Below are 22,996 nucleotides of genomic sequence, written 5' to 3'. Positions count from 1 at the left end.
AACAGAACAGAACAGAGTACTACTTCCCGTAGTAACCTCTGCAGGTGCCCAGCCCACCCCCCCTCACCCCTCCACCCCCTGCTGCAACCAGGCAAAGCCCTCCGGTAACTTTCCTTTCTGTAAATATTTAACTGATTGTTCTTACTAGCCCGGGCATGTCCACAAAGAAAGAAGTTTTCCATCTTAGGGCAATGTTCCTCAGGGAGCACATGAGGCCATGTCACTTGTTTTGGTTGGGGGGCCCATACCCCTCCACAGCCTGGGTGATAGAGACTGTCTCAAAAAAATATAAAAACAAAAAATTCATACATAAAAAGGTATCCCATTCATTGCATGCTTTGAATATTATAACTTTGATTTTTAAATCTAATGAAGGCTAAGTGATATTTGAAGGCTTTCTGCTGTATATTAATAGATTTACATGATTACCCAGTGAATTCTTTGATGCGCAGTATAACAATGCACAGATGCCTGAAATTGTGGATAGCACTGAATCTGACTGCTATCAGTTGGAAGATGTTTCTATCCATGTCTTGCATTACAAATTTCATGCCTTTTTCATTTTAAATAAGCAATTCTCATGTACTGTAGCCATAACTTTTGCAGTTTGAGGTTTGACAGCAAAATAAGCACACAATTTCTTTTTCCTTCTTCATAATTTCATGGATAGATTCATTCTTACCATCTTAGCATATAAATTTTTTTCCTGTAAGTCAAGAACTTTCACATTTTCACTTTGAGGAAGCACTTTATGGCTTCTCTTTGGCATATCCAGATTGTCAGCATCACTACTCCTCTGCTTTGGTTCCATTATTAAGGGTGATGTGAATATAAGTATTATGATTCCATGACAGTTGATCTGATAACTGAGATAGCCACCAAGTGACTAGTAAGCAGATAGGGCATACAGCATGGATATGTTGGACAAACGAATGATTCACATCCGGGTAGGATGGACCAAGATGTTTGAGATTTCATTACACTACTCAGAATGGTATATGATTTAAACCTTAGGAATTATGTCTGGAATCTTCAATATTTTTGGATCATGGGTAACTAAAAGCATGGAAAGGGAAACTAGGTAAAGGAGCACTATTCTATAAATGCTGGACATAGTTATCCCACTTGAAGATTTATCATAGATTTTAACTTTTATCTTCTGAAATGTCTTCTCTGTTTAATGAGAGATGTTTTCCCACCAAAGGATTTTCCACAGTCTCTGCATTCATAGTTTCTCTCTTGAACAAGTTCTGTCATGTACAGCAAAACTTGATTTCACACTGAAAGGTTTTCCACATTCATTGCATTCACAAGGTTTCTCCCTTGTCTGAATCCTCTGAAGTTTAATGAGATTTGACTTCCTGTAGAAATCTTTCTCAGTCACAGCATTTCTAATGTCTGTGTTTAGTGAGTGATGCCTTCTGGATAAAGGTCTTCCCACATTCACCACACCCATTGGGCTTCTCTCCTAAATGAGTTCTCTGGTGTGCTATGAGGATTGACTTCTGGCTGAAGGCTTTTGTGCACACACAGCATTCATACTTCTCCAATATACAACAAGGTTTGCTTTCTGGATAAATACTTTTCCACATTCAGTACATTCATAGAGTTTTTACCCAGTCTGAATTCCTTTATCAGGGGCTCACTTAGGGTGGAAGGGTTTTCCTTGTTGATTAGGGTTCAAAACTTTCTTTGCAGGCTGAGATTTATCATGATTAAGATGGAGACATAATTTCCAATATGTCCTCTTTCTTTCTTACATAATTTCTATTTTGACAAAGTTTAAATTATGTTTTGAACACCTTCCCCATGAATAATATTTGGGGAGTCTTTGTCTTATAGAAACAAAGTCTGGGCTCAGATAAATGATTTTTTTCTATGACCATTTTCATCTTTCAGTGTTGCCTTATCTATGAATGTAGCTTGCCACAGAGGTCTGTCTTGGCTTTCCTTGTAGTAATCTATCTGCTCATCAACTTGCCAGACTTCTAGAAAAAAATGCAATGAATCAGCAAACTTATTATAAATCTTTCTACTATAATGTTATGGCATAACATTAACCCCTAAATGCCTTGTGGTGAACTCCTATCAACATAGCTTGAGCTGATGTGGATGTATCCTCCCTATATCCACCACCACTGCCTCCAGTGAATGCAGGTACAAAGAAATGCTGGCCCAAGTATAACAAAAATAATTTAATATGCAGCCAAGCTTAAAACAAAAGAAATTTATTATGTGACAAAAATGAAGAAGGAATTTAAAGGGGGGGGGTGAACAGAAATTGAAGCTCTGTGGCTTTGCAGTTGGAGGATTAAGGTGCAAATCACGAGTACAGGTTGAATTCTAGGCCACAGGGCACAATTGTGCAGAGAACTAGTACTGAGCTATCTGCTTAAAGCTAGCAGTCACAAAGGACATCTTGGTTTATAAAATAGAAAGATGCTATCCACTGGCTAATGAAAATGGTAAGAAGCATCAGGGATTTCTTCCAAGAAATCAGAACCATCAGTCCTGTATCACACACAGGAGTGCATTCCAAATGGACATTTGAGATATAATACAAAACTCCCCAAATTGAAAAGTTCACCTAAAAACTGGTCCTGCATTAGTGAAAAATTGGTCCCCAGCAGTGGCACTGTCTAAACAGTTCAGTTTCAGTGATGCTTGGTCCCCAGCAGTGGCACTGTCTAAACAGTTCAGTTTCAGTGATGCTTGGGGTACACAGAATTTACATGGAAAAGAACTCTCACTGAAAAAGAGTTCAAAGTAAAAAATCACAACCTTCAAAAGGAAATGAACCACAATGAATTGAAAACTTATGTCCACAGAAAAGCCTAAGCATGGATGCTTACAGCAGCTTTATTCATAATGGCCCCAACTTGGAAGCAACCAAGATGTTCTGTAGTAGATGAATGAACAAACTCTACATCCAGACAATGAAATATTATTCAGCAATAAAAAGAAATGAGCTATCAAGCTATAGGCATGGAGGAAATATAAAGGTACATTGCTATGTGAAAGAAGCCAGTCTGAAAAAGGTTATATACTATATGATTCCAACTATATGATATTCTGGAAAAGGCAAAACTATAGTTAGTAAAAAGAGCAGTACTTGCTAGGAGGTTGGAGAAAGGATGAAAAAGTGAAGCACAGGGAAATTCTTAGGGCAGTGAAAGTATTCTGCATGATAGAATAATGGGGGGGGGGGGAAGGTTATACATTTGCCAAAACCCATAGAACTGAATAATGTAAAGAGTGAAACAATGTAAAATGTGGACTTTAGTTAGTAATAATTTATCAAGGCTGGGTACAGTGGCTGGCTCATGCCTGTAATCCTAGCACTCTGGGAGGCCGAGGTGGGTAGAATGCTTGAGCTCAGGAGTTTGAGATCAGCCTGAGCAAGAGTGAGACCTCGTCTCTACTAAAAACGCAAAAACTAGCTGCCCATTCTCAGCTACTTGGGAGTCTGAGGCAAGAGGATTACTTTAGCTCAGGAGTTTGGAGGTAGCTCTGAGCTATGATGCTATGGCACTCTAGCCAGGGCAACAGAGTGAGACTTTGTCTCTAATAATAATAATTATTATTATTTATCGATACTCATTAATTGTAACCAATGTACCACACTAATGCAAGATGTTACCATTAGGGGAAACAGGGGAGAGGGGTAGATGGTGGTATAAGAAAATTCTTGTACTAGTTGGTCTATTTTTCTGTAAATCTAAAAGTACACTAAAAGTCTATTCATTAAAGAAAATAAAGGATGGAGATAAACATCACCAAAAGAAAGCTGGAGTAATGACTTTTACAATGACTTCAGAACAAGAAAGATTTTCTGGGACAAAGAGAGAAATTAAATGATAAAACAGTTAATTCTCTGAGAAGAAATAAAAATTCTAAAAGTGTATGTACCTAATAACAGCACTTCAAAATACATGAAGCAAAAATGGATACATCTGAAAAAGAAACAGACAAATCCACAATTACTGTTGGAGACTTCAGCATTCTTTCTCTCAATAATTGATAGAACAAGGAGACAGAAAACCAGCAAGGATATAGATAATCTGAACAGAACCATCAACCAACTTCACCTATTGACATTCATAGAACACTGCATCCAACAACAGCAGAATATACATTCTTTTCAAGTGCATATGAAACATTCACTAAGATAGACCATATTCTGAGTCTTAAACTGTACATTTTTTTTTTTATGAAAATCTCACCTTGTCGCCCTCAGTAGAGTACCATAGCGTCACAGCTCACAGCAACCTCCAGCTCTTGGGCTTAGGCGATTCTCTTGCCTCAGCCTCCTGAGTAGCTGGGACTACAGGGGCTCACCACAACGCCCGGCTATTTTTTTGTTGCAATTTGGCCAGGGCCGGGTTTGAACCCACCATCCTTGGTATATGGGGCTGGCACCCTACTCACTGAGCCACAGGAACTACCCAACTATATAACATTTTTAAGAAATAAAAATCATTAAGAGAAAGATACTTGGAAAATCCCAAATATTTGGAAATTTAAACATATACTTACATCTAAATAAGTCTTAAGGGAAATTTAAAAATATTTTTAATTAAACAAAAATGCAACATCTCATAATTTGTGAGACAAAAAGCATTTGGAGGTATATTTACAGCACTGACTGCATATATTAGAAATGAAGAAAGATCAAGCAAAAGAAAAGGAATAAAAATTAGAGCAGAGATCAATGAAGTTGACAACAGGAATGTTCTTCAGTGGGTGAATGGTTATCCAAACTGTCTTATATCCACTTGGTTGAATACTACTCAGTGACAAAAAGGAAAAAACAATTGGTACGCACAACAGGATGAATCTCTAGACTCAGAGAATTATGCCGAGTGAAAAGAACCAATCCCATAAGGTATAATACTGTATGACAACATTTATATATTCTTAAAATGACAAAATTATACAAATGGAGAACAAATTAGTAGTTTCCAGGGTTTAAGGAAGGGGTAGGAGTGGGAAGGAATGGGTATGGCTATAAAATGGCAATAGGAAGGATCCTTGTGCTAATGTAAATGTTTTGTATCTTGATTTTATCAATGTCAATATCCTTGTGATTTGCAATATATTTTGCAAGATGTCAACATTGGTGGAAATTTTGTAAAGGGTACATGGGATCTCTCTATTATTTCTTACAAGTACCTGGGATCTCTCTGTATTATTTCTTTTTTTTTATTAAATCATAGCTGTGTACATTGATATGATCATGGGGCATCATACACTAGCTTCATATAAGTGCACATATGTTTTCAAATACATACCTGAAAGGATGCCATGGTAAATTAATTTCAATTATCTTAAAATAGAATTTAAAAACAGTCAAATATTCAGGAGAAGAATGATGAAGCAGAACAAGAATAAACCCCTAAAATGTGAGGTAGGGTGGAAACAGAAAAGAAATAATAAAATGGTAGGCCTAAATAATAATATCAGTAATTACATAAGATGCAATAGTCTAAAGGAGAAAAAACACAATCATATAAATTGATTCATATAAAGCATTTGCAACACTCATTCATGATAAAACTCTCAGAAACCATGATTAGAAAGAAACAGACTCAATTTTTATCAGGCCATCTATGAAAAACCTACAGGTAAATTTATTCCTAATAGAGAGTAAATGCTTTTGTCCTAAGATCAGGATCAAAGCAATATGTTGCCCTCCTACTCCTAGTATTCATTATACTGAAGACCCTACATTAAATACAGTAAGGCAAGTAAAAGAAGTAAAGGCATTCAGATTGGAAAAAAAGAAATAAATTGCCCTTTTTCACAATTATGTGATTGTTTACATACAAAATGCCAAACTATAACAGAGCTATTAGCACTAATATGTGAATTTACAAAGGTCCCAGGATATAAAACCAATATATAAAAATCAATTACATTTCTATAAACTAGCAGTGACCAATGGAAAAATGGAGTGCAAAACAACTATGTGATACGCACCTACCTACCACTTACATTACCTTGTAAGAACATAAAATGAGTAAATGAAACAAAGTATGTGGAAGACCTGTCCCTTTAAAACTATAAAACATTACTGAAATTAAAATTTTAAAACCTAAATAAATGGAGAGATAAACTATATTTAGAAGACTCAATATTGTTAGCATATTGATGATGAATAGGTAAAAAAATACCCTGCAGGCTTTTTCATAGAAATTGAAAAGCTGATTCTAAAATGTATAGAAAAATACCAAAGACCTAGAATAACCAAAACATGAAAAAGAAGAACAAAGCTGGAAGATTCACACTACCTGATTTGAGCACTTACTATGTTACAGTAATTAAGACAGGGTGGTATAGGTTGAGTATCACATATCCAAAGTGCTGGAAAACAGAAGTATTTCAGAGTTTTTTGGATTCTGGAATTTTACCTTATATATTTACTGGGTCAGCATCTCTAATCCAAAAATCCAAAATGTGAAATGCTTCAATGAGCATTTCCTTTGAACTTCATGTTGGAGCTCTAAAAGCTTTCATTTTGGAACATGTCAGATTTTATTTTTATTTATTTTTATTTTTGGGGGGGGCTTTATTTTTTTTTATTGAACCATAACTGTATACATTGATATGATCATGGGGCATCATACACTCTAGGTTAGGGATACTCAAACTGTACTTGTGTGTAGACTGACACATATGTTTTCAAGTACATATCTGAAAGGATGCCATGGTAAATTAATTTCAAAAGAACAGTCTTTTAAAAAAACGTAACTGGTGCAACAGGAAATAAATATTCAAGAAATAATATATAAGAACTAAAATTAGGTGGGTATGGTGGTTCATGCCTGTAATCCTAGCATTTTGGGAGATCAAGGTGGGAGGATTGCTTGTGGCCAGAACTTCAAGACCAGCCTGAGTGAGAGCAAGACCCTAGCTCTACAAACAATATGAAAATTCACTATAGGGTCATGCCTATAGTCTCAGCTACTCAGGAAGCTAAGAGGCAGGAGGATTGCTTGAACCCAGGAGTTTGAGGTTACAGTGAATTACAATGATGCCCCTGCACTCTAGCATGGGTGACAGAGCAAGAGCATGTCTCAAAAAAATAAAAAAAAGAAAGAAACTAAAATTATAACTCTCCTAGAAGAGAGATTTGGTAAATAGGACACAAAAAGCATGAGTTATAAAAGAACTGGACTTTATAAAAAATAAGACCATCTGGTTGGGCATGGTGGCTCATACTTGTATTCCTAGTACTCTGGGAAGCTGAGGTAGGTGGATTGTCTGAGCTCAGGAGTTCAAAACCAGCCTAAGCAAGAGTGAGATCCCATCTCTAAAACTAGCTGGGCATGATGGCAGGTGTCTGTAGTCCCAGTTATTTGTGAGACTGAGGCAAGAGGATCACTTGAGCCCAGAAGTTTGAGGTTGCTGTGACCTGTGATGCCATAGCACTCTACCCAGGCAGCAGAGTAAGACTCTGTCTCAAAAAAACAATTATTCTGGCTTGGCACCTGCAGCACAGTGGTTACGGTGCCAGCCACATACACCAAAGCTGGCAGGTTCGAACCCAGCCTGGGCCGGCTAAACAATGACAACTGCAACAAAAACTAGCCAGGTGTTGTGGTGGGTACCTGTGGTCCCAGCTTCCTGGGAGGCTGAGGCAAGAGAATCACTTAAGCCCAAGAGTTGGAGGTTGCTGTGAGCTGGGACGCCACGCACTCTAACCCGGCCCCGGCCAAACTGCAACAACAACAAAAAAAAAAAATAGCCGGGCGTTGTGGCGGGCGCCTGTAATCCCAGCTACTTGGGAGGCTGAGGCAAGAGAATCGCCTAAGCCTAGGAGTTGGAGGTTGCTGTGAGCTGTGTGACGCCACGGCACTCTACCAAGGGTGATAAAGTGAGACTCTGTCTCTACAAAAAAAAAAAAAAAAAAAAAAATTATTCTTCAAAAGGTACTGTTAAGAACAAAACAAGACACAGCCTGGGAATAAATACTTGGAAAACACATAGTTGGTAAGGACTTATATCCAGAATATATAATGAATTCTCATAATAACAAAAATGCAAAAGATTATATGTAGACACTTCACCATGGAAGATATACAGATAGCAAATAAGCATATGAAAACATGCTTGACATCCTTAATCATTATAGAAATGAATATTTAAATCACAATCAGGTCTATCTACATACCTATGAGAAAGGTATGTTGTTGGTGGGGAAACAAAATGGTATAGATACAACAGAAAACAGTTTGGCAACATATTATAAAGAATTTAACTGTACGCTTACCATTTAACCAAGTAATTCTACTCCAGACATTTTACCCAAGAGACATGAAAACACAGGTCCATACAAGTGCCTCTACAAGAATGTTCACCAATTCATTCATAATAACCAACAACCAGAATAATTCAAATATGCATTAACTGGTCCATTAATAAACAAACTGGAACACTACTTGTCTGTAAAAAGGAACAAACTGCTGATATCTGCCGCAACATGGATGAACCTAAAAAGCATGAAGGTAAATGAAAGAACCAGACACATAAGGCTACATGCTCTGTGCTACACATATATGGTGTTCTAGAAAGAACCAAACTAGAAGGAAAAGAGATCAAGTCTGCGGTGGGGAGAGATTTAATTATAAAAGGAAATAAGAGATTTATTTGGGGAGATGAAAATGTCCAATACCTTGATTGTGGCAGTGGATACATAACTATATATTTTTCAAAACTATACAACTGTATACCTAAGAAAGGTAAGCTTCATGGTATGTGCATTATGCCTTAATAAATCTAATTAAAAAAAAAGAAGAATGCACTCACATTAGCAAGAATATATAATGACTACATATGGAAAATATATACAGAAAATGATGTTAAACAGTACCACATACAGCCGAAGATCACACAGTCCCATTAATGTATTTCCTTTAGCACAATAACTAAGAAAATGCCAAGTAGGCTATGTTAACCAGAGTGATAAAAATGTGTCAAACGGTCTATGAAACTAGTGTATGATGCCCCATGATCACATTAATGTACACAGCTATGATTTAATAAAAAAAATATATATATACCTCATAAGGCTCGGTACCCATAGCTCAGTGGTTATGGTGCCGGCCACATGCACCTGGGCTGGTGGTTCAAACCCGGCCAGGGCCTACTAAACAACAATGACAATAACAAAAAAATGGCCGGGTGTTGTGGTGGGCACCTGTAGTCCCAGCTACTAGGAGGCTGAGGCAAGAGAATTGCTCAAGTCCAAGAGTTTGAGGTTGCTGTGAGCTGTGACGCTATGGCACTCTACTGTGAGTGACTTAGTGAGACTCTGTCTCGAAAAAAAAAAAAACCAAAAAAAAAAACCAAACCAAACAAAAAACAAAAAAAACAAAACCTCGTAAGTATGAATGATAAAATACTAACAAACATTGAACTCTAATTAATGATATGCCTGTGGAGGTATTCAGGGGTGAAACATACCAAATTCTGCAACTTACTTTGAAAGGGACTACCAAGACAAGGTGAACTGACAGTACAAAAGAATTGGCAAAGAGATATAGGAGATAAATGAAACAGCAAAATGTTCACTGTTGAATCGAGGTGGAGGTATTACATGGGTGTTCATGATTCTTTTACTTGTTCTGTGAAAAAAAATTCATATTGTTGAGGGAAAATGCTAGATAAAGAACAGCAAAGTGAACCCAAATGAAGTAGGAAAAAAGGAAATAAAAGGAGAAATCAACAAAGTTAAAAATTCTTTCTGTGACAAGATCAACAAACTTTAAACATAAGAGTTTGCACTACTAAATGGGTGGGATTGGATAGGTTTTATTACTACAATGAGGCTGCACCTAAGACTAACAGTTCCTACATTTTTACTATCGCAGAATGACCTGAAAAGTTATGGGACATGCTAGAGATTTCATCTGGGGGCAGGGAAAAATACATTCCCAGAAATAGATTTAAATATGGAGGCATGGGGAAGAAATTCAAGTTGCATTCTGATCCCAATCCAGGGAGTATGGAGAGCTGTTCAGCAATCAGACTAGTGATCCTGTCTTCTCATCCCATCCTGCCCCTCATGCTCCTGGATGACAGCTTTGCTATATCTCCTATTTCCCTGGAAGCCTTCTCAGCAGATATTTCAAGCAGTGGGTATTAACTAGACATTAAATATCAGAACCCTCTGGCGTGTTACAGTACATAGATGTAGGCCCATCCCAGGCTTTCTGACACAATTTCTAGAGTGGGTACTACTCATGACTATTCTGAAAGAACCACAGGTAACTATATGATTCATCTCTGGTTAACTACTACATTAAAAACAATTCCTGTGTGGATAATAACAATAAAAATAGTGATAACATTTGTTGAGAGTTTCTTTTATGCTAGCAACCATTTTAAGTGTTTTTTTTTTTTCTTTTTAGACAAGGTCTTGGTCTGTCAACTGGTCTGGAGTGCAATGGTGTCATCATAACTCATTGTATCCTCAAACTCCTGGGCTCAAGTGATCCTCGTGCCTCAGCCTCCCCGAGTAGCTGAGACTAAAGGCCTGCACCACCATACCTAGCTAGTTTTTGTATTTGTTGTAGAGATAGGGTTTGGCTATATTGCTCAGGCTGGTCTCCAACTCCTAGTCTTAAGCAATCTTCCAGTCTTGGAAGATGCATGGCTCCCTTTTAGATACTTTACATGCATCGACTCATTAACTTCTGACAATCACTAAGTTCATCATTAATTTCATTCTACAACAGGATAAGAAAGGCTAAGTGACATGTATACAGTGATAGCAAATGAGGGAAGTAGTCAGAATTTGTACCCAGGCTATATGGCTCCCAACCTCCTTCCTCTGTGTAAGTCCAAAACAATGAATGGCATATTTACCGAATGTCTTCCACCAGTTCTATGCTGGGATAAGTCAGAGAAAGACACAGGCTCTTTTCTCTAGGGGTTTGTGTTTTAGTTAGAGAAATAAGCCATTGGCAATTAGCTAGATTTTTTTAAAAAGTTACTGTATGGAACAGAAGCTTAGATATATTAAAGTCACAAATGTAATCAATACAGGAATTAAAAATAAGAATTTTAACAAACATTGTGAAGCGTTAAGGAGCAAAAGCCAAAGAGCTAAATCCTTATTTCCACAGAGGGGAGGAACTCAAAAAATGGAGGTATAAAGATATTCTCTATCCAGGGGTCCTCAAACTTTTTAAACAGGGGGCCAGTTCACTGTCCCTCAGACCGTTGGAGGGCCGGACTATAGTTAAAAAAAAAAAAAAAAAAAAAAAAAAACAACTATGAACAAATTCCTATGTACACTGCACATATCTTATTTTGAAGTAAAAAAAAAAAAACAGGAACAAATACAATCACACCGCCTCATGTGGTCTGCGGGCCGCAGTTTGAGGACCCCTGCATACCTATGGAGATACCTGCCAGAAGAATTGAAAACAGAAATCTTTCAAAGAGGCTGCCCTTGGGAAATGTGGTTACAAATGCATATATGATTACTTTTTATCCTATACCACTTTTGTATTCTTAGACTGAACGTGTGACTGTCTACATTTTAATATAATGCAGTTTTAATTGTAAGGGAATTGCGATTAAGGAGGGTGGATTGTGCCTGAGTTTGCTTTTCCTCCCTTCCAAGATACCACTGAAATGAGAAAAAGACACACAATCATTATAATTCTAGAAATCACTATAAGTAAGGAAGCATGCCATCAGCACAGCAGAGATCCTGATTAATCTCTACCAGGCAGTGGATATAGAATTATACTAAGCAATAAGGAGGATATTATAGCTGAAAACCCTTCGGGGAGAAGCTACAGAGTGGTGGGAGCCACATTTGCCAGCACAAGAGGGTCTGAGAGAGTGGGTGTGTTTGCTGAGCAGGAGCAGGCTCTGGGGAGTCATCTGTAAACCCATGGTGTGGGGGGGGGTCAGCATCTGCACACAGCTGAACTAATCTGTAAAACACAGTTCTTATCAAGCTTTACTGTGCTAATGGATTCCCCTGGAGAGCTTGTTGAAGCGCACATCCTGATTCAGAAAACGTGGAGTTGGGCCTCAGATCCTAGATTTCTATTTATAGCTGAGCAAAGCCCAGGCTGCTGGTCCATAGACCACACTCTGAACAGTAGGAGTGTTCTAAACAGACTTCTTTTAGATGGGCCAATGGAAGGGGAACTATGAATGGAAGAGAAAGAGGAAAACAATATATCTGAGGAGTTTCTGGATCCCCACAACAGGCTACAGTAAAAGCCACCAAAAAAAGCAGTTCTGCTCAGGACTGAAATGCACTTTGCTGAAGTATTCCTCCCTGGTAATGAAGTCCTCTCAAGTTTATTTATTTTCTGAATAAATAAAGAGATAATACACAAAAACAAGAGTTGAATGGGAAACAAGTATTGATAAGAGGAAGAATCTGGTAACAGGCAGTATCGAGGCAGATTTGTAAGATTCTGAGAAGAAATAAGAAAACAGTGTGAAGATTTACAGTGTTTACCACAAAGTGAAGGCAGATGAGAACATGGTGGGTACATGGCTGGGTAGAGTTAAAGGTCACTAGCAAAGCTTTGTTGTCTGTATTGAGTTCAGTAAACCAGATAAGATAATTTTCCTGAAGGTAAAAAAAAGGAGCCCAAATTTTAGGCTGCAAGGGCCCACAGTATGCCCAATAAAGAGGAAATACCAACACTTACATCTATTCTGGAAAAATACAAAAAAGCCCAAGAGGGGAAAGAAAAAATCCTAAGTTTCCAGAAAGTAGGAAAGAAAGGAATGAGACCAGGACTGGATCTAAGAATGGGAATGGCCATAGTGTCTGAACACCAAGCAAAGAACATGACAACTGGAAAACAATGCCAGGCAGAAGCCTCATTTGGATATAACAACAGCACATGTCATCAGACCTGAGGCATGTTCATAAGTCTGGAGGCTCTAAAAATGGCTCTTGGGTGCCTTCCAGAGGCCAAGATCTCACAGGCCAAGCTGATTCCCTTTCGTTGGCCTAACTCACCTGGACAGTTCCGCATTGGGGTTCTCTGTTTGTCACCCAGGACTTTTCTCCTGGTCCCAAACTGAAGATCTTATCTGGTTTGGTGACTAGATACCCTGTTCAGAGGAAATGACATAGAACTTTGTTATGAACACTGAAGACATTCCACAATGGAGGCCTTTCCTTATAAGATGAACATGGCTCGGTCTTGGTGACTGCCCCATACACACAGGTATTTGTCCCTCAGTACAGAACATTCATGTAGCAGGTGAAGACACAAGCATCTTGTCCAGTATCTAAATGGGACTATGGGGTTTCCAATGCCCCCGAGCCTGCAGCAGCTCAGAAAGGGAGACACTACTAGGTGCATTCTACATCACACTGTACAGTAATTGCTCACCCACAAACACCAGGTGGCTGTAGTTCTCAAGCATAACATCCCTGTAGAGGTTCTTCTGAGCAGAGTCTAGTTGCTGCCACTCCTCCAGGGTGAAGACCACAAACACATCTTTGAAGGTCAATGATTCCTGGAACATCACATTCCTTTTTAGCAAAAAGAGATCATCCTGGGGGACAGGGACATGACACCTCACACACATGGAGGGCTTATTCTGTGCCTGTTCTAAGTCTGTTACATGTACTGAAGATTGTCCGTCACCACCACCCTAGGAGAAACTTGACAGCTGAGGAACATGAGGTGCACAGAGCCTAAAGTAACTAGCCAAGGTCACACAGCCTGGAAAGAGGGATTCAAATCTACCCGGTCTGGCTTCAACATCTGCCTTTCTCTATATAATTGTTCTTATGCTATTCACTTGTCATAATTTGTCATAGTGCATCACATAAAGGATTTATATGACTCAAATTATTTTAAACATTTTAGGAAAAACAGATAGGCTGTTTAGAAATTCATTCATTCAACACATATTTATTGAATAAAGACCAAGCTGGTAAGTTCTGTGGATATAAAGATAAAGACTAATATAAAAAAAAATGCCTCTTGGTCGCAAAGAGCTTCAGTTTGATAGAGAAAGAAAAACATCACTTACAGACTGGTAGATGAAATGGAGGGAGGGCCTTACAGGAACAATGACAAATGTAGAACAGGGTCCATGTGGCCCAGAGAGGAGGAAGTCAGTTCTGCTGGGGTCTGACAGAGCAAGCTGCTCAGGGCATACAGAGCTAGAACAAACAATTCTAAACATAGTAATCAATCATGACAAACAGTCCTAACGGTAGCACATCAATCATGAGACAAGAACAGGAAGCCAGAGGGTCTGTGGCCTTGGCAGCTGACTGAGGCAAAAGGGGAAAGGTCTGTGTTTTCCAATAAACAAGAACTCATTTATAGAAGTGGTCTAATTCCTATCTTCTAGAAGTATTCTAAGACTGATCAGGTGCGGTGCCTGTGGCTCAGTGGGGTAGGGCAGTAGTCCCATATACCAAGGGTGGTGGGTTTGAACTCAGCCCCGGCCAAACTGCAACAAAAAATAGTTGGGCGGGTGGCTCCTGTGGCTCAAAGGAGTAGGGCGCTGGCCCCATATGCTGGAGGTGGTGGGTTCCAAACCCAGCCCAGGCCAAAAACTGCAAGAAAAAAAAAAAAAATAGCTGGGTGTTGTTGGCGGGTGCCTGTAGTCCCAGCTACTTGGGAGGCTGAGGCAAGAAAATTGCCCAAGCCCAGGAGTTGGAGGTTGCTGTGAGCTGTGATGCCACAGCACTCTACTGATGGCAATAAAGTGAGACTCTGTCTTTAAAAAAAAAGACTGATCAGGTGTGGTGGCATTCACCTATAGTTCAAAGTTACTTGGGAGGCTGAGGCAGGAGGGTCGCTTGAGCCCAGGAGTTTGAGGTTGCTGTGAGGTATGATGATACCACTGCATTCTAGCATGGGCAACTGAGTGAGACTCTGTCTCAACAACAACAGAAGGCCAGTAAGCCACCTGTTTATGCTCTGAACCCCATCCTCTTTTGTCTACACGTGATGATCTTAAAGAGACATGTTACACCAACAAGGCCCAAATTGGCCACAGTGAGCACCAGTTTACTTATCTGTGCACAAGGACAGGAGACAGGAAAACCAGTATACCAGAGGGTAATGATAGGCAAATTTTTCCAGCAGGAGGTCTTCTCAGGGCAGCCTAACACCACCACCACCCCCCTTCCCAGTGATAAATGAGGTGCTAGGGACCATGCCCACACTGGAGAGTGTAGGGTCTACCTGGTTTAGAAGCCCTAAATGTCAAAATTCACTGTGCACATAGATAGGTATGAATTATCAACTCCAGAAAGTTATCTTACAGACCAGATGTATTCAGGTACATACAAACTAGGATATACATGGATATTCATGACTATGTTATTTATAGCATCAAAAGACTCGAAATATCCTAAATGTACAACCTTGGCAGAAAGGTAAATAATGGTATTTCCAGCCAGAAGAATATTGAGCAGCCATTTTTGTAAATGAGGTACCCAAATGGTTTTCAAAACAGGGTGATTTTTGTCCCCCCCCCCCCAGGAACATTTTTTTTTTTTTGGAATCTTTTTTTTTTTTTTAATTTTTTTTATTAAATCATAACTGTATACAATGATATGATTATGGGGCATCATACACTCACTTCATAAACCATTTGACACATTTTTATCACAGTGGTTAACATAGCCTTTCCGGCGTTATCTCAGTTACTGTGCCAAAACATTTACATTCTACATTTACCAAGTTTCGCAAATACCCCTATAATATGCACCACAGGTGTGATCCCACCGATTCCCCTCCCTCTACCCACCCCCCCCTTTCCCACTTCCCCCTATTGTTAAGTTGTAGCTGGGTTATAGCTTTCATGTGAGAGTCCCAAATTAGTTTCATAGTAGGGCTGTGTACATTGGGTATTTTTTCTTCCATTCTTGGGATACTTTACTAAGAAGAATATGTTCCAGCTCCATCCACGTAAACATGAAAGAGGTAAAGTCTCCATCTTTCTTTAAGGCTGCATAGTATTCCATGGTATACATATACCACAATTTATTAATCCATTCGTGGATCGATGGACACTTGGGCTTTTTCCATGACTTAGCTATTATGAATTGGGCTGCAATAAATATTCTGGTACAAATATCTTTGTTATGTTGTGATTTTTGGTCTTCTGGGTATATGCCCAGCAGAGGAATTACAGGATTGAATGGCAGATCTATTTTTAGATCTCTGAGTGTTCTCCATATATCTTTCCAAAAGGAATGTATTAATTTGCATTCCCACCAGCAGTGCAGAAGTGTTCCCTTTTCTCCGCATCCACGCCAGCATCTCTGGTCTTGAGATTTTGTGATATAGGCTAGTCTCATTGGAGTTAGATGATATCTCAAAGTAGTTTTGATTTGCATTTCTCTGATGATTAAAGATGATGAGCATTTTTTCATATGTCTGAAGGCCTTGCGCCTGTCTTCTTCAGAGAAGTTTCTCTTCAAATCCCTTGCCCAGCCTGCGATGGGATCCCTTGTTTTTTTCTTGCTGATGCATTTGAGTTCTCTGTGGATTCTGGTTATTAAACCTTTGTCAGAGTTATACCCTGCAAATATCTTCTCCCATTCTGAGGGCTGTCTGCTTGCTCTGCTTACTGTGTTCTTAGCTGTGCAGAAGCTTTTTAGTTTGATCAAGTCCCAGTAGTGTATTTTTGAAGCTGCTTCAATTGCCCGGGGGGTTCTCCTCATGAAATACTCACCCAGACCAATTTCTTCAAGGGTTTTCCCTGCATTCTCCTCTAGTATTTTTATAGTTTCATGTCTTAAGTTTAAATCTTTAATCCAATGAGAGTCTATCTTAGTTAATGGTGAAAGGTGTGGGTCCAATTTCAGTCTTCTGCAGGTTGCCAGCCAGTTCAACCAGCACCATTTGTTAAATAGGGTATCTTTTCCCCACTGAATGTTTTTAATTGGCTTGTCAAAAATCAAATAGCGGTAAGTAGCTGGATTCATCTCTTGGTTCTCTATTCTGTTCCAGATATCTACTTCTCTGTTTTTGTGCCAATACCATGCTGTTTTGATCACTATCGATTTGTAGTAAAGTCTGAGGTCTGGTAGTGTGATTCCTCCTGTTTTGTTTTTATTTCTGAGTAATGTCTTGGCTATTCGAGGTTTTTTCTGATTCCATATAAAACGAAGTAATGTTTTTTCAAGATCTTTAAAATATGACAGTGGAGCTTTAATAGGGAGTGCGTTGAAATTATATATTGCTTTGGGTAGTATGGACATTTTGATAATGTTGATTCTTCCTAGCCATGAGCATGGTATGTTTTTCCATTTGTTAACATTTTCAGCTATTTCTTTTCTTAGAGTTTCATAGTTCTCTTTATAGAGATCTTTCACGTCTTTTGTTAGGTAAATTCCCAAATATTTCATCTTCTTTGGCACTACTGTGAATGGGATAGAGTCCTTAACTGCTTTTTCAATTTGACTGTTGTTGGTGTATATAAAGGCTACCGATTTATGAATGTTGATTTTGTAACCTGAGACGCTGCTGTATTCCTTGATCACTTCTAGGAGTTTTGTAGTAGAGTCCCTAGTGTTTTCCAGATACACAATCATATCATCTGCGAAGAGCGAGAGTTTGATCTCTTCTGACCCTATATGGATACCCTTGATCGCCTTTTCTTCCCTAATTGCAGTGGCTAAAACTTCCATTACAATGTTGAAAAGCAATGGAGACAATGGGCAGCCTTGTCTGGTTCCTGATCTGAGTGGAAATGATTCTCCCCCCAGGAACATTTGACAATGTTAGTAGAAATTTTTTATTGTCATGGCAAGGGAGGTAGGATAGAGGTACTGGTGTCTAGAGGGTAGAGGCCAGCAGTGTTGTTTAATATCCTCCAATGGACAGGATAGCTGTCTATAACAAAGAATTACCTGGCCTAAAATGTCAGTAGTTATGAGGTTAACAAAACTTGGGGTTAAAAAAAAAAAAAAAAAAAGAAAACTTAGGGTAGACCAATATGTAGTGAAATGGAATGATCATTAACTTATGGAAAGGACCATAATGTATACTACTTTGTTAGCAAAAAAAGAAACAAGGGAAAGAAAAAAGATTCACATATTTAGATAGTTGTATATGATCTCTAGAAGAATATATGAAAACCTGGAAGAGGAAAAGACTTTGGTTGGGGATAGAGCAAGAGGGAACATGATGTTTCTCCTTTTTTTGAGCAAAGCTTTTATTTGGCCAGGCATGGTTGCACATGCCTGTAATCCTAGCACTTTGGGAAGCTAAGACAGGAGTTCACTTGAAGCTGGAGTTAAGAGACCAGCATGAGCAAGAGCAAGAACTTGCCTTCACCAAAAAAAAAAAAAAAGTAAAAAAGAAAAATTAGTCAGGCCTGCTGGTGTGTGCCTGTAATCCTGATTACTTAGGAGGCTGAGGCAGAAGGATCACTTGAGCCCAGGAGTTCAAGGTTACAGTGAGCTATGATGAGGCACTCCAATCTGCGAACAGAGTGGAAAGCTTTTTTTTTTAGAGACAGAGTGTCACTTTATCCCCCTTGGTAGAGTGCCGTGGCGTCACAGCTCACAGCAACCTCCAACTCCTGGGCTTAGGTGATTCTCTTGCCTCCACCTCCCAAGTAGCTGGGACTACAGGCGCCCGCCACAATGCCTGGCTATTTTTTGTTGTTGTTCCAGTTTGGCTGGGGCTGGGTTTGAACCCACTACCCTCAGTATATGGGGCCGGCGCCCTACCCACTGAGCCACAGGCACCTCCTGAGTGGAAAGCTTTTTTAAAAAAAATTTAGTATGTGTAAAAATTACTTTAAAACATGTTCAATTCAATTGATTAATGCTTTATTCAGAATATGGTTTTAGAATCTTGGCATCTATATCCTTAACTAAAGCTGGTATATAATTTTCTTTTTTGTAGTATCTTCATCACATTTAAGGTTAGGTAGATTTATAAAAGGAATTGGATTCCTCTTTGCTTTCATTAGCCTGGAAACCTTAAATATAAAAATTACCTGGGGTTTACAATTTCTGGAAAGTAGTAATTAGCACAGACTTAGAGAAGGCAAATTTAAGAAAATGTACATGTAAGGCAAAGAAGAAATGAGGTACAGGTCCCAAAAGAATACATAGGGCATCTGGGTATATACCTAGTAGAGGAATTATAGGATTGAATGGCAGATCTATTTTTAGATCTCTAAGTGTTCTCCAAACATCTTTCCAAAAGGAATGTATTAATTTGCATTCCCCCCAAATCACATTATAACATAGATATTTGTACCAGAATGTTTATTGCAGCCCAATTCACAATTGCTAAGTCATGGAAAAAGCCCAGGTGCCCATCGATCCACGAATGGATCAATAAATTGTGGTATATGTACACCATGGAATATTATGCAGCTTTAAAGAAAGATGGAGACTTTACCTCTTTCATGTTTACATGGATGGAGCTGGAACATATTCTTCTTAGTAAAGTATCTCAAGAATGGAAGAAAAGGTATCCAATATACTCAGCCCTACTATGAAACTAAATTATGGCTTTCATAGGAAAGCTATAACCCAGTTATAACCTAAGAATATGAGGAAGGGGGAGAGGGAGTGGAGGAAGGAGGGAGGTTGGGCAGAGGGAGGGTGATTGGTGAGATTACACCTGCGGTGCATCTTACAAGGGTACATGTGAAACTTAGTGAATGCAGAATATGATTGTCTTAACACAATAACTAAGAAAATGCCAGGAATGCTATGTTAACCAGTGTGATGAAAATGTGTCGAAATGTTTATAAAAGCAGTGCATGGTGCCCCATGATCGCATTAATGTACACAGCTATGATCTAATACTAATAATAAAAAGAGAATACATAGGGCAGCAGTTCTCAACCTGTGGGTCGCAACCCACAGGAACTGTATTAAAGGGCCGCGGCATTAGGAAGGTTGAGAACCACTGACATAGGGAATTGTCTTTCTTTCTTTGCTCCTTTGTTCTCTTTCTTTCTCTGTCTCTTTCTGTTTGAGGGTAAGGATTAGAGAAACCTATAGTAGATGACAGGTTGAATAGAAAACAGAGGAAATTGACAGATTTTTTTCAAGGCTACAATATAGATTCCTAAAAGCTGCTTCAACTTCATTGGAAAAAATAGGGGTAAATTAGGAACTCACCCATCCTGTTCTGCTCTGTACAAAGGATGGAGATCTATAAAAGTAGAGTTAAGAGGGTTGAGATCAGTGGATACAGACATGAGACTAACATAATTAGCCTAATAATAATCACCCATGCATCCTGAGAAGAATGATGTGGAAACATGGCCTGGTAGCTCCAGCCATTCCTGTAGGATTCTGCTAAGATCATGTGCCCTGTGTATATGTTTGACTTCTTACTAAAGACATCCACTTCAGAAATCATTAACAATTTGACACCTTTATCTCTAGAATTCTGCTAGAAATTTGTCATAATAAAGCAATTATAAATGTGCACAATGTAGTAATTCCCATTACTCAAAATTTGGAATCGTTGAAATAAAAAAATCAAAATTTGTAATCAACCAAATGTCCAACAAACTCAAAAAATATGATACATGCATATGGAATGGGATTTAAAAATGCTATAGAGGGCTCGGCGCCTGTGGCTCAAGTGGCTAAAGCGCCAGGCACATACACCTGAGCTGACGGGTTCAAATCCAGCCCGGGCCCACCAAACAACAATGATGGCTGCAACCAAAAAATAGCCAGGTGTTGTGGCAGGCGCCTGTAGTCCCAGCTACTTGGGAGTCGGAGACAGGAGACTCACTTGAGCCCAGGAGCTGGAGGTTGCTGTGAACTGTGATGCCATGGCACTCTACCCAGGGCGACAGCATGAGGCTCTGCCTCAAAAAAAAAAAAAAAAAATGCTACAGAGGCAGGTAAGGTGACAAGCACTTTTAGTCCCAGCTACTTAGGAGGTTAAGGTGGGAGGATCACTTGAGCCCAGAAGTCCAAGGCCAGCCCAAGCAACACAGCAAGACCCTATCTTTTAAAATAAAAATGCTATGGAAATTTGTTTTCAGTTCTTAAGGTACTTAAAAGTGGGTACCAAAAAGTGCAGGATGATCTCATTTTTGTTAAGCAGTATGATCATATATGATGTACTGAAGAACATTTATTCAAATGTTGACACTGGTTACTATTCATGGTGATTTAAATGTCCTTCCCTTATTTATTTCAATGTTCTCACTTTTTGACAATATTAATGAAATAAAAATGAAAAATTATTAAAAATCACCTATTATCAAACAGAACCCTAGAGATAAAAAGACTTTAGCAAAGCATGTATAAGAAGGATTTCCTGATGTAGTTTGCTGACAGAAGACAAACCAGGGCTCAGAGGAATGCAGGGAGGGAGGGATGGGGGCAGGTGAGTAATAGTACAGCATTCCTTAGTTCTAGGTGGAGCTGAAAACCACTGTGCCTGCCCTCCTCTGTCTTCCATACATCATAGGCTGTTGCATCACCCTGTTCCTGACCATCACTTCTTCTTTTCCAACAATTTGCATTTTGATTGCCATTTTCTCTTGTTTGGCAGTTTTTCAAAAAGTTTTTGCAAGGAGCTTTTAGGCAGAGTAACCATCATATACTGAAGCAACCACTGTGACAGCATCAACATGGTAAGGTTTAGCTCCATGTAACTTAACAAGTCATGTTCTCAGGCCTGGTTTCATTAAGCATGAAAATAAGGCAACAGGCTTGGCGTCCATAGCTCAGTGGTAAGAGTGCCAGCCACATGCACTGGGGCTGGTGGGTTCGAACCCCACCCAGGCCTGCTAAACAACAATAACAACAACAACATAGCTGGGCATTGTGGCGGGTGCCTGTAGTCCCAGCTACTTGGGAGGCTGAGGCAAGAGAATTGCTTAAGTCCAAGAGTTTGAGGTTGCTGTGAGCTGCAATGCCACAGCACTCTACCTAGAGTAACATAGTGAGCCTCTGTCTCAAAAACAAACAAACAAACAAAAAAACAAAAGAAAAAGCAACAGAAGTGGATGACAGGATACTTGTACACTACTATGCAAATCTACACATATAAACTAAAAATGTGTTTTCAGGCTCGATGTGGTGACTCATGCCTATAATCCTAGCACTCTGGGAGGCTGAGGTGGGTGGAATGCCTGAGGTCAGGAGTTTGAGACCAGTTTGAGCCAGAGTGAGACCCCATGTCTATTAAAAATAGACAAACTAGCTGGGTGCTGTTTGCAGGTACTTGTGGTTCCAGCTACTTGAGAGACTGAGGCAGGAGGATAGCTTGAGCCCAAGAGTTTGAAGTTGCTGTGAGCTAGGCTAATGCCGCAGCACTCTAGTCTGGTGAACAGTCTGTCTCGAAACAAATTTTCAGCACCTTAGTGAGAACAAAGGGAGATTCAGCATTTCCCCTGAGCAGCTGTAGGATTGATTACATGGCACAGACTCAAATCCAAAAATAGCTATGGCAAGAGAAGGGGGCACTAAGGTGAACAAGCAGGTGTGCTAGGAGAGATAAAGTCTTCTGTGGATGGTCATGATCCTTCCCAGCCTCATCCTGCCTTTGCAGGCATTACAGCAGGGGACCTTCCCACTATGGTGGATATCCTTGCCTTGATCTACCTGTGACTTTCATCTCTCTCCCCTCCAACAGGGATCAAACTGCCCATGGTCACAAGGTTCTTCATGGCACCTGGAAATAGAGCTATCATTGTCCTCTCTCAGCTGACAGTGACAGACAAACACCAATGCATGTCCAGCTCTTCTAGGACCCCTGTCCTGTGAGCCTCTTCCCTCTGCCCTGAGCATGTGGGCCTGGGCTCTGTGCCCAGACTTCTCCTTCAATTTGCCCCAGAGCCTCTCTTTTGTCCCCAAGGAGACAGAACCAAGAAATTCAGAGACAAACACACCTCAACTGGGACCTTCACTGCAGCACCAGATCTCTGCCTATAACCCGGGGAACTCACCTCCTCCTGGAGCCTCAGAATGGTTCTTCTCAGACTAAGTGAGGAAGAGTGGGCACAGATAGGCTGGAGCCTGCAGTTGGTG

At 39.6% G+C, this 22,996-nt stretch overlaps 1 protein-coding gene and 1 pseudogene across 2 annotated transcripts in view; one reads left to right on the top strand and one right to left on the bottom strand.

Moving 5' to 3' along the window:
- Positions 1-22,732, top strand: part of LOC128577171 (KRAB domain-containing protein 4-like) — a 46,993-nt gene extending 24,261 nt beyond the window's left edge. Inside the window, exon 4 of one of the 2 annotated variants that reach the window (XR_008377510.1) lies at positions 22,602-22,669. Coding sequence is in view for 1 of the 2 variants with exons in the window: in XM_053579250.1 (XP_053435225.1) it covers positions 22,602-22,732 (131 nt within the window). In the remaining variant the exon portion in view is untranslated. Of the gene's footprint in view, positions 1-22,601 lie in introns of both variants that reach the window. The other variant, XM_053579250.1, reaches the window with a different exon arrangement.
- On the bottom strand, positions 84-14,537 carry LOC128577168 (KRAB domain-containing protein 4-like; annotated as a pseudogene).
- Positions 22,733-22,996: the final 264 nt, after the last annotated feature.

This window comes from Nycticebus coucang, chromosome X, assembly GCF_027406575.1.
Source record: "Nycticebus coucang isolate mNycCou1 chromosome X, mNycCou1.pri, whole genome shotgun sequence".
Classification (NCBI taxonomy): domain Eukaryota; kingdom Metazoa; phylum Chordata; class Mammalia; order Primates; family Lorisidae; genus Nycticebus; species Nycticebus coucang.
The sequence above is the reverse complement of the archived record's forward strand: the minus strand, read 5'-3'. Positions and strand labels throughout refer to the sequence as shown.